This window comes from Chaetura pelagica, unplaced genomic scaffold (genome assembly GCF_000747805.2).
Source record: "Chaetura pelagica isolate M959 unplaced genomic scaffold, ChaPel_1.0 scaffold722, whole genome shotgun sequence".
In the NCBI taxonomy this organism is placed as follows: Eukaryota; Metazoa; Chordata; class Aves; order Apodiformes; family Apodidae; genus Chaetura; species Chaetura pelagica.
Window position 1 is genome coordinate 235,107 of NW_009952453.1, and position 16,215 is coordinate 251,321.

Below are 16,215 nucleotides of genomic sequence, written 5' to 3' on the forward strand. Positions count from 1 at the left end.
ATGCTATTGAGGGAGCATATACTCTTCAGGGAGTATATACTCTCTAGGGAGAATATTTTGTGACTCCTTAGATTACTGTAAACTGAGAGACCTCTCAGCTCTCTTCCACCAAATTGTACAAAGCCTGAGCATGCATGTGAAACTCTACTGGGAATGCATTCAGGCTGTGCCCATGCTGAGAAGAGCTGCTAGCCTGACTAAACAAAGAATCCAGTCCATAATCTGACAGCCCATCTACAGTATTTGGCCTGGATTAAAAAACCTTCAAAATTCAAGTGAGAAGATATTTTTGTGTGTAGACAGGATGAAGGTCTGCAGATGACACTTGAATGAGAACATGGACAAATCTGGCAGTGAAACAAAGTCATCAACAATTCCTCACTGAAAAGATTGTCCAGAGAAATCTCCTAGGAGTACATATGTTATAAAAATGTGTTTCATATATGCATATATATATTTATATATCCATTGAACAAGTGCCATATCTAGAAACATCAAGATATTTGAGATTCTAACAGTCCAGAAAAGACCAGAGAGAGCTTATCAAATCCCCAGTCAGATTCAATGCCCAATTTTCATGAAAGTGCTTTCAGAAATCCAGGTACCTTAATGCTTCAGAAAAATCTAGCTTCTAAATGCTGAAAACTAAGTAAAAACTAGGAAAACCTAGTAAAAACTCTTTAAAAATCAATACCTTTGATCCTTCCTGCCATCCCATAAACTAACAGAAACCTGCCTTAATCCAAACACAAGGGTACTGCAACAGTTTAACACCACACTACTAGCACTTTTTCCTTTATTCTTATCAGATGCATATATATACAGATCTTTCAGAAACTTCAAAATTAGCACCTTTTTTTTTTTTTTTAAATAAAAAATAGGGGGTACAAAATTATTTCCTTACTTTTGGAAGGGAAGCTCTTGATCCTGAACTTTGTGTGGTCATTGTCAAAACCGTAGTGATGCCCAGCGCAACTCTAGCCGGAGCAGCATCCATGTTAATCCAGAAAGAAACCCAGGACAAAATCACAATCAGCAGGCTAGGAATGTACATCTGGATTAAATAGTATCCCATCTGACGCTCCAAATGAAACTTGACTTCAATGCATGTAAACTTTCCTAGAACATGAAATTACTTTCATAAATGTTTTTGCATATTTTAATCTTCTTTTCTAAACATACATTAGATGCGTGGCCCCCAACCTAACACTGTAAACAGCTCCTGACACACAAATGAGAGTTGGCCATTTTTTGCACACTAGCTTGAGAGACACATGGGACCCCTGAAGCAGGCTGTGCCCAGAGTTCCACATTCAGTGAGAAAACTAATGGTGTAGCACAATGGTTTCACCTTCAAACATATAACGTAATGTTTCCTTGCTCAAATTTTATCAAGATTTTACTTTAGTCAAATACAATGTTTCGTATTAAAGGGGAACAACATTTTGCTCTTGTAATTCCAAAAGATTAAGCAAACATACATAAATAGACAAATCATAAACAATTAGTCTTACAGTCCTTTGGTAGATCATGTCATTTGCTCATGGCAGTGGATTGTTTCTCACAGCATAATCACCTCAAAGCCTACTTTGAATTTTGCCAGAAGTCTAGCTTCAGGAAACCCACAATCATGTCTTGTGGGAGGTGAGTGATTCTTCAAACAACAAATGGCTGCTCCACAGGGGTAGAGGAGGACAGAAGTTTAGGATAGCAGGCAGGGGAACTAGTGGTGCAGCAAGGAATGCAGAGTCATGAGTTGCAAGTTTGTCAGCTACTAATCTAATCACTCTGTGCTGCTCTCCATGTTACTGTGTATCCTGACTGTGGCTTAGGCACCGTGAAAACTCTCACTTGGGGCAGACTAACCTCAGTACAAAAAATGTTTGTTGCTCCTTAGGTGTCATGCTAACGGTTTCAAAGGACCCCTGTTGTGTTAGTTAGTCAAATGCATGAAGATGCTTTATTCCCTGGTTCATCCTTGCAGGTGAAATTACATTTTTTAGTCCTTCTAGGTCTAGTGGGAGGTTTTCCTGCCTATGCAGGAGGGTTGGAACTAGATGATCTTTCAGGTCCTTTCTAACCCAAACCATTCTGTGATTGTTGCAATGCATGTATTTATTTTTGGGTTTTGTTGTTTTTTTGTGTTGGATTTTCTTCTTGCTGGTCTGGAAAGCTGAATGGCAGGGTGTGAGAGCCGGCACAAAGGACCATGCAGAGGCTGTTTGGAAAAGCAAGGAAGGGAGAAGAATTGAATAGACATAAGCTCACATTTGAGTGGCTTGACCTGTGAACCTGGAGAAAGACTCTAAGACCTTGATAGTGACTAATCCTGGTCAGTCTGCCCATATAGAAGGGTGCTCAAAAGGTGTGGGGTGGCTGCCTGTAGCATCAATGGCATTAGGGTAGCCCAGTCTGTCATATGCTCTCCCCATTCTGTGGTGCAATCTGGACAGAGCGCCTTGCAGTGTTGGTAAGAGGAGCAGGGTTAATAATACAGCTTTTATTCACATTTTAATTTCACAGTAAACCTGCAGGACCATGCTACAGAGAAGAGAGCAATGTGGGTGCCTGTAAGCAGAGTTTTCTTTTGCTTGAATATTGTTTTTCAGTTCCCCTGGCCAGGCCATGCCCTTTTCACTTTTGATAATTACACATTAATTTTGTTTAATTACATATAATGGGAACTACAAATCGGCATTTTTATCCTTTCTGGGGAGCCTTCATGGGTATACAAGGAAGCTGTTGTTCATGCACTCCCTCCCCCCTTGCCTTCAAAGTTTGAAGCTGCAAAATGGTTATCCAACCGTAATTAGAAAAGCAGATTAAGTCAGTTATTCAGAGTGTGAGTTATGTGCTGGGAAACGGTTAAACTTTGTATCCACCAAACTACAAATAGGTAATCTCTGTCTATTGGAATTTACTCCTCATTATCGCCTTTAAGTGTGAAAAAAAGATGAGAAGTTGGAGCAATCATCTCCACTGGTCTTGGACTGTGGAATCACAGTTTTCCTCCTTAGCCCTTTGGGGCCCCAAACAAGAAGCTGTCTTTGTAAAAATTAAAACCAGCAATTCTCTTTTCAGAAGAAAAATGTATTTATTATTTATTTTTGGCAGAGGCAGAACCTCTCACATTGTTTTATTTCATGGAGTGAAACAAATGTATTTGATACAACCAGATTAGCTCTTACACTGCAGTGATGAAAGAGCTATTTTAGATAAGAGGGATTATATGTAATCCCAGGCAGTACCCAGGAAACCATTCTCTAAATGCTGTCCCTATTAAATAAACTCCAAGCAGCTAAATCCAAATTTTAACAGTTCTCTCTTCCCTGTAAATCTAAAAATAGAAAACACAGCCCTTGAAACTCCATGATAGCAAATTTAGGGAAAAGATTACAATATTAAGCAAACATTTAATTTTCCAGCATTTCACATCTGTATACTATTCAGATCAGCAATGAAAGCATTGTCTTATCAAGTACTGCATTTCATAAATTAGATCATACATAAAAGCTGGTGAAAATTTGGTATTTTTTCCTTATTGGAGCTTTGAGATTTTGGAAAAACTAATCAAGTTCAGAAAAATCAGTACCTTAAAAGTGCCATATCAATATTTTTTAAGTTTAGTTTAGTTTTAAATCATTTTAAGGAAATGAAAAAACTATATTTTTAAATTAGTTTCTGAAGACACGAAGTTCCTTAATGATTTTAAGAATATTAGAATATGTACATTAGAATATTATTAATAAAATTAAAGTAAATTTTGAATCAAGATATTTCAAACAAACAAAAATAAGAGAGAAAACTTCATGTGTTCAGATTTAAAAAGAAGCGTGACTGAATCAAATTTTCATTTATTTTTTATTATTATTATTTTGCTCATCTTTTCCCTTTATAAACTGGCAATAGGTATCATTAAATCAATTAATAGAAAAAAAAAAAGAATAGCGCTTACCGGTGTTGTAATGCTTTGTGCAATAACCAAGTTCCTTATCTTCTTTTAAAATAAATTGTGGCAAGGTTAAACCCTCTGCAACTTGCACAGGTCCATCACTCAACCACTCAAATATCAGATCGTTCATAGTGTACCCAACTACAATAAAAAAAATCAGAGTTTGTTAGATAGGAAGCGACTGGGAAACATCAAAACCAAATAATTCAGTTTCTGAGAAGCATGCCTTTTAATGCAATACATGTTATCTCAGTTATAGATTTAAACTGTGTAATTAACAACACTATTGCCATTAGTTACTATTACTGCACTATCACTCTATTAAAAGCAACAAGTAATGTTCTGAAATACTGCCCCAGTTTGACACTAAAATTTTGCTGGACCATCAAAATACTTTTTACAACTGAAATGACATTTTTCTATGCCTGGGTTTTGCTTTATTTTCCTAAATGGACAGTTAAAGCACTGTTTCTCCTTGGTTTTCCCTTACAAAATAGGGTGATGAGTCTCACCATACAAAATACAACAATACTATCTAACCACTAAATGTTACGGTAAAATCTTGTTCTTCACTAGATAGAACAATTGGACACTCACAGCTCTCTAGCTGCATTGTACATGTCTGTACATCCATAGGAAAATTCTTCAAGTCCATGGGACAGGATAAGGTTAAAGTAAGCCTAAAATTGGAGCGGGGAAAAAAAAGAAAAAAAAGAAAGAAGGAAAAAATAAGGAAAAGAAAAAAAAAAAAAAAGAGCTATTGTTAGAAATCTACAGAAATCTACACGTTTTATCCAAATCTCCACATTTAGTTTGAAGGATCAAGGCCAAATATTAACATCTCAGAAGCTGGACACTCTCTCTTCTCTGAGCTTTTAAAGACAGAAGAGCTGTGAAGACAGAGCATGCAAGCAAGCCAGGCATTTGCTGGTTTTATTGGCTGAGCAGAACAGGGACAGGAAAGACCTCATCAAGACACCAAGAAATGCTCTCCACTAATGTACCAGTGAATGTTTTATGCATAATACTGAACCCAAGTAATGTAAAAGTTGAAATGACTGATCATGGGACACATTTTTAGGCTTTGTTTTGGAAAAGCAAAGGAAGAAAGCAATAATCACTGGTGTTTTTTTTTCAACAGAGAGTGCTTCTCTTGTGTATGAGGTCCATTTCCAACCCTTCATTCTTACTGCTTAGCCATTAAAAGAAAGAAAAAAATACATTGTACACTAAGAGCTAGACTCTCACAGCATTAAAAGATAAAAAGCACAGACAGAAGAAAGTAAGCCTAAAGGAACATTATCATACAAAGTAAATTTCTCTTGTAATTTTTCAGTTGTTATTGTCCCAGGTACAGCACAGCCATCATTGGATAGGTATATTCTTAATGTTTCCTCCTTCTTTTTTATTTCTTTTTGGTTCCGTTGTCTTTTCCACATTTGATTGCAATCTATTTCAAGACTTTTCCTCTGTTTATTCCTTTTCTTGTTTGTGTGAGGAGATGAAATAATTTTTAAGAAACACTGATTCCAGGATAACATAATTACAAACATATAACTGCTTTGAAAAACAGAAAGGTTGTTAAGATTTGGGTTGAGTCATACAAAAAGAGTACATTTTTTATTTCAGATTATCCTTAGCACAAAAGGCACTTTGACACAAAGGAAGAAAATAAACAAAAAACTCTGCTTTCATTTATCATCAAGGACAAGAACTAGAATGTCTGATTTGAAGCCTGAAACATTAAAGCAGTGAAATGAGAATAATTTTTTTTAATTATACCAGTGAACACAAGGGCCAGATGCTGATCTAGAAAGTATGTTGTCCCACAGACAAATGTGATCTATACGGTGAAATACTTCACTAAGCTCTGTCTGAAGTGGTGATTTTGTGCTTCTTGCCACATACAACTCATTCCAGCTCTTTTCTTCATCATGTGATTTTTGGGGGATGGTCTGACTGGACCTTCTAGTCCTACTGTGCTGCTGTCAAATTACTATGAAAAGAAAACTGTATTTAGGTAACCAAGATCAAAATGGTCTCAGCCTGATCAAAAATCACGTTCAACATCTCTGCTTTTGCCTACTCATGGGCTACATAGAAAAAGTCATATTATTTTCCTCTTCATACAGGCTTCAGTGTGCAAGATGATCAAATCAGGATATTAGAGATCTGTTGTTTATGGCAATGAAGGCCACTGAGATTAAGAAAAGCGCCCAGTAGCCTTCTCAACATTGCCATAGTAAATAAGCTCCCATTAACTTTTGGGAGCAAATAGCATAAGCACAAAAAAAAATTAATTAGTCAACTAGAGGAAAAAAAAAAGAGATCTAGCAGATGTATAAATGTAATTGAAAATCTGCCCTTATTTAAATATTTAAAGTGCCCTGAATATGTTAACTCTTATTTTTACTAGGTAATTTCCTGGATTAAAGATTGAGCTATTTAAATTGCTAATCTCAAAAAAACATTCGCTGCCTTTTTTTTTTTTTTTTCTGAAATGTTGATGTATCAATCTGTCTTCCCTCTTTTCAGTCATCTTCTAAATATAGCTTAATTTTTAAGTTCATTTTAAACATACCTTTACATAAATGCAGCCTTCTAAGTATGTCATTTGTTTGTATTCATTAAAGTAGGCATGGCCTATCCACCCCTCAGATTTTACTGTGTGGATTGCACTCTGACTATGCCTCCTCTCCACTTCATCCCTTTCTACTTTCCAAATCCCTCAAATGATCTGGGATTTTGACTATATACATTGGCATAGGGGTCTCCTTTATTAGTCTATTATCTGACTAATGAGAAACTGCACATCCAGTTGCAGCTTTCAAGCTTCCTAGGGCTATCTCCACTGATGCTAAGTAGACAGATAATTTTTTATTTTTTTTTCTGGACATGACCTGAAAAAATGATCCATATGTTGGTTCACAGAAAGGTTGACATCTCTTCTTTCTCTTAACTGACAGTAGGAAGACTACATTATTTTCTGACCACCCCTAAAAAGGGAAAATAATTTCATTTCATTGTATTGGTGAGGCTAGCTTGAGACATTGTGCCCTTGTAACTTTACCTCTACTTGTTGATTATGTTCAGCTGCTGGAGTCTGAAGTAGCTCCAGTGAAGTCCATAGCAGTGGGTCAATTTATAGCAGTTGACTCTTTTTCAGTAAAAATTATTCTGCAAGTGTTTCCAAACCCTGGTTGCCATATCACTACTTTATATTTATGTTAATAAAGAAATACTATTAGAAATAGAAACTATTATGCAGATACAGTTTCCCATGTTGCCTGTAATAACTGTGTCATTGAGTGAAAATGTTTCAGAAAAATTAATGTCTCCTTCTTGGCAAATTCAAGAAGGGCCCTTGGAGATTTGATGCAAAATACAAGTTTAACTGTCAATTACATTGATAAATACTTTAATCCTTAATAAAACTGAAGAAACTACTATACAACAATTATTTTAAAATTTAAGGCACCTCACCACCAAGGCATTTGAGAGATTTGGTGATGTAACACCATAAAACACTGATAGTTGTACAATCACTTTGTAAAGCTGAAAGAAGATGACCAAGGACTTGATTTTGTCTTCAGTTACCTGAGCACCCTTTGCCCTGTTAGCCCAGTTTGGGTTGCACAGCTGGCTCAGGGAGAGCTCTAAGGTTGGGCACTCCAGAGTCAGCAAGCCACCCTGGAAGAGAGGTAGTTTGTCTCTTCTCTCCCTCCCCGCTTCCTCACCTATCTAGCAGTCAAGGAATAACCAAAGCCTGGAAAAATGCACATAGAGTATGAACAGTTGAAAATGTAGAACCTGATCCTGAAAAAAAAGAATGAACAACCAGCTGGCATTGTGACAATAATGATTTAAAAATAAATCAGTAATAATACTAAGTAACATTGTGACAGAGGGAGGGCTGTAATCTAAGTACTTCAGGTTATCATTGCGTGTCTTAAACTTTGAACCCTCTTCCTGTGGATTCCCTCACACACTAGGTAAGTATTTCTGAGCAGCATACGCTAATACTTCAAAAGCCTTCAAAGTGCAGTGCACTGGAATTTCTTCACTCAAAATTTCATTCAAACACCTGTTTCTGATCTCCTGGTTTCACCAGAATGTTAAGCTAAATCACTTAGACTTGGGCTGTGGGAATGTCTCTCTTCCCATCCCAGCTCAACATCTTTCGTTTCTGGTCACACCAGAAACTCCTTTACAGCATCACTCAGAGATCTGTATTTCCCACTTTTACAGGCAGGAAGGCAAAAGTCCTGAAGTCTGTAGCCTCCTTTATCACAGGAACCAGAATAAGGCATTCTGACAGGATAAAAAGCAACAGTCTGACAACGTGTTATTAATCAGAAACCCTCATGCTCATAACCTGAACACATTATTTTGCAGCATCGGTGTTTTCTCCAGATAGGAGCAGACCTGCCCTCAGAGGGGGCAGCAGCAGAGCTCAACAAATTCACATAAACGTAGCTGTTGTAGCTAGCCATTGTCCTCCAGTGGAAAGACAGAGGTGGGGAGTGACACACATGCACAGCCGTGGGAGCTCAGAGGTATTTACATGCAGTGCAATGAAGTCTTGAGCTCAGCAGTGGGGCTGAGACATCATGCTTCCTATTCATCCTTCCCCCATTCCTGCCCTTGTCCTGTCCTTTCTCCTGCCCTGGGCATACTTCCTCTTCTTATTCCAGCCCAGTTACCCTACATCTCTCTCAGAGCCACCTACAGAACCCAGACCACAGCCTCTTTCCTCTGCATCCTAGTCCGTCCTTGTGCCCTTTCACCTTCCCTTTCCTGTTGCCCAGTTCCTGACAAATACCAACCCCACCTCTCTTCAGTGTATTAATCCTTGAGGCCAGTCCTCTCTTTGACACGTAATCCCCAAAGAAGCACCATTAGTCAAGGGTAAGATCCACAGAGTAAGGTCCATATATTTGAAAAAATAAAAGGAAAAAAGAAAAAATAAAAAAATCAATGAGGAGTAGAGTGTTTGCAAACAGGTTATTCTCAAAATGATCTCCAATGTCATTATTTCTCTTAGGGGTTTGGAATACTGATGTTCATCACCATCATGCCATTTTGATAATCTCACAACATCACAGAAGTGCTTCAGCATGGTACACACGCAGTCTGCTTGTGAAAGATCTGCAGCACAAAAGTAAAGTAAAAAACTGCTAGTATCCTATTAAACTCTTACGGAATTTGATTTACACATTACATAATCCAAAAACATTTTTATACATTTAAGATAACATCTATTTGTAACTGGGATATGATGTATTGCCTAATATGAAGCAACTATTAAACTGTATTCTTACCCTCTTCTTTACAAGCAGCTATCACACAGAATCACAGAATGGTAGAGCTTAGAAGGGACCTCTGGAGGTCACTTAGTCCAACCCACGTGCTAGAATGGGATCCCCTAGAGCAGACTACACAGGATCATGTCCAGGCAGGTTTTGAATAATTCCAGAAATGGAGACTCCACAATCTCCCTGGGGCAGCTTGTTCCAGTGCTCTTTTACCCTCAGAATAAGGGAGTATTTTCTCCTATGTAGCTTACACCTCCTGTTTACCAATTGCTCCTTGTTCTGTCCCTAGACACCACATCTTAGCCTGATGTGTTGTGTGTTCCCTTTTATCTCAGTGATAACTCTGGCCCTGGAGGAGGACACTGATCCCACAAAAGGAGGGGCCCATGGATCAAAACATAAGGTGTTTGATGACAATGGGAATATAATTTTCATTAATTGTCCTGCAATGCAGTGGTTTGTGAGTGGGCTACAGAACAACAGTCTCCTCACATGGTTATTTCTAATGAGAAATCCCGGGGGCAGTCTCAGTACAGAAGCATTCCAACAAAAGTACTGTTGAGAATTTAAATAGTCTTGGAGATAAGGACACAAGTCCTTTCTGTCTCCAAAAAAAGCATTACTATTTCCTCATAAGCATGAATAACAACGAATGCCTCACCATGGACGGGCATGGTATAAAAAATAGCATTTTGATTCTATTCTTATCCCTTCATTCTTTGAAGCTACATCCATCTGCAGCTCAAATGTTGGGACAGACTTCACAATCCAGGATTTTATGCTGCAAATACCAGAACACAAGTACTACATTCATGGTCACAGCTGACATTGACTATGTGCCATTTTTATGCAAGACTTATACTTGTGTAAAGCCCACAATGTTTGGTTTAGTAGACAAATTTTTTTCAGCACTGATAATTCTTAATATGCTATCATAAATCACAATATTTCTGGTATTTTTCTGAAAGCTCCAAGCTGACAATAAGGGTAAAAATGCCCTTAGTGATACGTTATTCTTCAGAAGATTAAATTCATGATCCTTATAGCTGCTGAAATAACATTAAATATTACCTAAGCAGAAGCAGACAAAGTTCCCCATTAAACAGGTGGGGGAGATGGAGTTGCACAGCAACCATGATAGCATCGCATGACATGGGAGCAAATGCCAGTCAGACTAGTGACACTGAAAAAGGGAAGAGAATCTAACATCTCCTTATATTCCTCCCAGCCCCCTCTCTTGGGTGATCTGTGCCTGAAAGAAGGGCACACACACTGTTCATGTATCAAAAGGAAAAAAAAAAAAATTCTCAGTGACATTCTTCTTTTAAAGAGCTTTTCATTTTGTAGTCCATCTCATTATTTTTTCAGGGACCTGACTCATCATTTTGAATGTCAATTCTGGTAATTTTCACAGAGGGCAGGCTTTGTCCCATTAAATGGAACAGTCAACCTGTCTGCTTTTTCCCTTATTTTTGAGGAGTTCTAGAATTCCTCTCTAATATTTGTCATGTTCTGCAGCTTCATTTCTGTCAGAGAGGAACAGGTTGAAGTTAAGCTTAGATGAGAGGTGGAGCCTTCTCAGCTATGGCAAAATGCGAGATGTAGGTTGGAGTTTTACATACTGTGGTTTAGGAGCTTGTTCTTGCTCCTTCCAGCCATTTGCTTTGCTTCCTGTACTGCTTAATACACACAGGAGCTGTGTGGCTTGGAGCGGGGTGGTGGATTTCCCATTACAGCATCCCACTTCTCATTGTAATGCAATCATTGTCTGTAGATGCACAATGCCAGCACATGAGCTGCCAGCAAATGATTTTCTAATTATTGCTCAAGCAAATCTATGAAATTAAACTCAAGTATGATTTCATGTAACAGTTAAATTCTGTAACCACCTGGTGCCTTGCCACAAAGAACAGTCTTTCATGTCTCCTTTCTCCTCTGTAATTTTCTATCTTAATTTTCTTGGAGTATGTGTTCTGTATGGTGTTGCTCTCCTCCTGGCATGATGACATTTCTGTTCTAAGCCATATATTTCAATTCAGTTTGCAAAAGACCTTAACCCCTGGGAAGCATGTTCCAGGAAAACATGCTTTTTTGTTTCATTTAAAAATGAAAAAAAAAAAAACCTACATCATTTTACACCTAACCTTTTACTGTTCCATTGCAAGTTCAATGGGTAAATGGAGTGATTGGTCACCAGCAATCGAGGACAGGCATTGCCAATGCTCACAATGAGAGCAGCTACACAGACATGTGTCTTGGCTATGCAACTAACCCATTGGATTAGGAGTAACCACCTGCCAATATTTTTTGATCCTTTCAACAAAAAACAGCTATATGTGTACAAAAAGCTCTCCAGTAGCATTTCCCACTTTTTTTACTTAAAACAAAGGTTTCCATTTTATTTTAGACACAGGAATGTAATGCTGTAGGGGGCATCTTGGGCCATCAAATCTGGTGATCTGCTATCACACATAGTCACATAATCTAACGATCAAGGTTCATTTAATGATATCTAGTGTGGCTTCTAACACCTTCCCCTTCCCATACCCCCTATTTTAGTTGGAATATTGTTCCATTAATTCAATGTGTAAGTGGCTGGAAACTTTGTAACTTCCACTTTAACCTTACTTATGGCCAGTGAAGAGCCATTTGCTCTCCTAGCAGTGTTGTCCTTCAGTCTAATTTGCTCTTCTGTTGTGTTTGTATTTACCTCACCCCTAGTGCTTCTGTGTGTCAGCTGGAGACGTGCACAGCATTAGAGGAAGAAGTGAGGAAGTACATGTTCAGGTAAAATATCCATATCCCTGCTTTGCTTTAAATGCTTTATGAAGTGAAAAAGCAACTAATTTTGTGTCATTAAAATGTAAATTATTCTTGCCCTAAGCAGGATGATCAATAGAGTTTTGATAATAGCTGTGCTAGCTGAATAACAAAATACCAGCATTTGGCTTTATTATTTATTTAGCAGCTTTTATTATTTGTTATGCAAAACAAGTACTTCTGATACAACAGAAAAATAAGGGTATTGGAAACACAGGGCTAGATCCTCAATCTGGATTTGTACTTTGGGAAGGAGTGAGAAGAAGGGTGATGGAAGGGAGCAGTAGAGACAGCATTAGGAAACCATCCCAAAGGATGAGAAGGATCTCGGGCAATTTAACTAAAAGACTCCAAAAGGAAGGGACAGTGGGAATGGAAGGAAAGGAAGGAGTAATGAAGAGCAAGAGGGAAAGAAAAGGGACAAGTGAAAAGTGGGACCAAGGACATTGAGTTCAGCTATATGAGAACTGCTGCTTGTCCCACAAAAACCTGTCATTTTTTAACCTCTGAAACGATTGTTATTATTATAATTATACCCATGGAAAGACAAATTTGTTAAATTCACTGCATTCACATTGCATACAACCACAATTTGGGAAGTCACTGTGTCCCAACGACACTGCAGTTTAATAAAGTCTAGTGGTTCTCCTTATATAATGTCTATAAGGTTTTTGCCTATAATATATTAAAACTGTCAAACCAAATGATTCTTTTAGTAATTTATTTAATGTGGAAAAGTTACTTTAAGATATATTAAGAAGGTTTATGATTTTTGAAAGTCAGGGTAGTGAGCATGAGACACTGCAGCTTTGCTAATGGCAGAAATTAGTAATTTTTTATTAAAGTGTTCCTGAACTGAGATTAACTTCTAAGAGAAAAGCCCCACCTTGTCAATATTGGTATTATTCTGGAAGGAGCTGAGGTAATAAATACGATTGTGTGAGGTCACAGAGGGGAGTTCCTACATGGTAAACAGCCCTGTCAATAAAGATAACACTCTTTATGCTCCATCTCTCTGCTAATCTGTCACATGGAAAGACAATGCTGCTAGTAAAGTCCAAATCCTCTTAAATCCTAACATTAGATTGTAAAATAAAATTGAAATAATCAAATAAAAATGCAGAATGCCCACAGAACATTTCCTACCACTCCGTGAGCCTAGACTATACCATGCCACGCATGAGTGATGCATAATGATGTCCTCAGGTGTAAATGAATCTTCATTGTCATGTAGCTGATAAGGTCTGTACCCTTTAGAAAACCCACACCTGACATTACTGTAACATGGCAAAATATTCTGTAGTAACCACACTAAAAACCTAACACCTGAAAGATAATGGACTGTTTTCCCTATGAATAGTCTATGCAGAAGGACCATTAGTGTTACCTACATATTTCATAGAATGGTAAAATCACATAAAGAGCTTGGTTGGAAGAGACCTTAAAGATCATCTAGTTCCAACCCCCCTACATGCACTGGGACACCTCCCACTAGACCAGGTTGCTTGAAGCCCCATCCAACCTGCCTTTGAATACTTTCAGGGAGGGGGCAGCCACAACCTCCCTGGATAAACTGCTGCAATGTCTCACCACCCTCACAATCAAGAATTTCTTCCAAATCTCTAATCTCTATCTCCCCTCTTCCAGTTTTAAGCCATTACCCCTCATCTTATCACTACACACCCTTGTAAAAAGTCCCTCCCCAGCTTTCCTCTAGGCCCCCTTCAGGTACTGGAAGACTGCAATAACATCTCCCCAGAGTCTTCTCTTCTTCAGGGTGAACAGCCCCAACTCTTTCAGCCTGTCTTCACAGGATAGGTGCTCCAGCCCTCTCACCATCTTTGTGACCCTCCTCTGGACTTGCTCCAACAAATCCATGTTCTTCTAGTGTTGAGGGCTCCAGAACTGAACACAGTACTCTAGGTGGGGTCTCATGAGAGCAGAGTAGAGGGGGAGAATCACCTTCCTTGACCTGCTGGCCACAGTCCTTTTGATGCAGCCCAGGACATGGCTGGCTTTCTGGGCTGCAAGTGCACGTTGCCAGCTCATGTGGAGCTTCTCATCAACCAACAGTCCCACGTCCTTTTCCTCAGGGCTGTTCTTAATCCATTCTCCACCCAATCTGTAGTTGTGTTTGGGATTGCCCTGGACCAGAAGCAGGACCATGCACTTGGCCTTGTTAAACTTTGTGAGGTTGGCATGGGCCCACCTCTCAAGCCTGTCAAGGTCCCTGTGGGTGGCATCTCTGCCCTTCGGTATGTTGACCTCACCACAGAGTTTGTTGTCACCCGCAAACTTGCTGAGGGAGCACTCAATTCCACTGTCCATGGTGCTGACAAAAAGCTGTTAAACAGCACCAGTCCCAGCACCAACCCTTACTTATTCTGCTTCCTATTTCCTTCCCATAGAGCAAAGCACACAGGTACAGAGGAGACTGGGAAAGTTGTACTCCAAGCTGAATTATAAAACTGCTATAGATTACTTCTGATGGTTTACATGAGGGTCATGTAATCATATTCGACTCAGTGCTCTGTCACTCAGCACTGTGGCTGCAATAGGAGGAGCTGATTTTGGAAACTTGAGTAGCACTGCTGGCGTGGGCAATAGCATTGCAAATAGCAGTTGAGGGGTTTTGGATGTGCCAGCTCATCCTGTCATCTAGTTGTTGCTGAATGGAGGAGGTAGTAATCACCCTCAGAACAGCTGCACAAAGGAGCTTGAATTGTCTCTGTTTTGTGGTGACCTGATGGCACAGGACTGCCTTCATCCATAATCACATTTAACAATTAAATCTAGGACAAGAGTTGAAACCACAAAGAATTAATTGACTACAGAACTGCAGTAAGTTGCACTAAGTAAGTAAGATAAATAAAGACAGAAAACCAGATATTTTTAAAGACCTGAGGAAGTTCCTCCTAGGTTCACTGCTCTTTAAACTGAAATCATGAAAATGGGGGGAGAAATACAATTTGTGAATTTGTACAAATCTCCTCCCTAGAATTCCAAGTGGCTTTCTTTTCAAATTATGCAACACCTTCTAAAATCTTTGCATATTTTAAAGTTATAAAGTAGACTGCCTTGTAAGTCTTCCTGGCTAAATGCACTGGAACTAAGTTTCAGAAAAGAACTCCATAACCCTGTAAGGTGTTTGGGAATGTGTTGTGGAGCAGCAGGTAAAAAACCAAGAAGTTAAAGCTCTTTTAGCTTTCTGACTAATATATTGTAGGATTAGTGCCACGGAACAATATTACAGTTAAGTTATATCATGTCAAGCTCATATGGTTGAGATGCACTGAAAATATTAGCGAGGGAGGAAATTAATGCAGAAAAAAAAGCCCAACCCTTAAATAAAACCATTCCACTTTCTATTACTTTGCTAAAATAAGCTTTTTGGCAGATGCTAATATTCTGAGCTGGCTGACAGCCTGAAATGAGTTTGTGGGAATCAGGTAGCACAAATGGGTTGCTCAGTGAGAGTGAGAAGTCTGACGTAAGAATATTTAATATTTTCCTGGATCCCACGTATCAGGGAAGATATGATCCTTGCCTGCAGAACGTGAAATCAGTGCAGCAGTGTATACAATGCAAAATCCAGGTGTCAGACAGAATGTGACTGCCAGGAACAGGATTGTATGTGTCGTCACACAGTACTGCCTCTCTTTCCAAGGGCATAGTCCTCTGCAAAATCTAATCCATGCAGAGGTCATTCAAGGGTCAGGAGTGGATGAGTCACAGGCATTTAAGGGGTGACATTATGTGAGTTCTGATTTTAACTCTTACTGTTTATTCAGCACACAAAATGCACTCAACTTAAGATAATTTCATTGAATGCTGCTAGAACAACCCCTTCTTGTTCACTGTTATCTGCAGAGGGCTTTAAATTGAAAGTTACAGCTATTTTACTATTTTGCAGATCAAAGAGTGTAACTGAAACTGATCTTTGGTAAAGCCTTGTTGTTTGCTGAATATAACTTGGCTGTAACTGCTGACTTCTCAAAATCCATGCACATCTAGGAGCTGTTGTTACGTCTTTAGCAGCAATAACATGTATTTGCAGTATTGAGTGGTGGCTAGGACCATCTTAGGTTCTTTCTGCAGTAGTTGTAGGTTTAGACCTGTTATCCATAT

At 38.8% G+C, this 16,215-nt stretch overlaps 1 protein-coding gene across 2 annotated transcripts in view; it reads right to left on the minus strand.

The window, feature by feature from the left end:
* GLRA2 (glycine receptor, alpha 2) overlaps window positions 1-16,215 on the minus strand; it is a 131,706-nt gene that overhangs the window by 80,772 nt on the left and 34,719 nt on the right. For both annotated transcript variants that reach the window (XM_010008562.1, XM_010008561.1), the window contains exons 5-7: window positions 4,550-4,632; window positions 3,956-4,093; window positions 905-1,119 (exon numbers count right to left, since the gene is read on the minus strand). In XM_010008562.1, coding sequence (XP_010006864.1) covers window positions 905-1,119; window positions 3,956-4,093; window positions 4,550-4,632 — 436 coding nt within the window. The remainder of the gene's footprint in view (window positions 1-904; window positions 1,120-3,955; window positions 4,094-4,549; window positions 4,633-16,215) is intronic.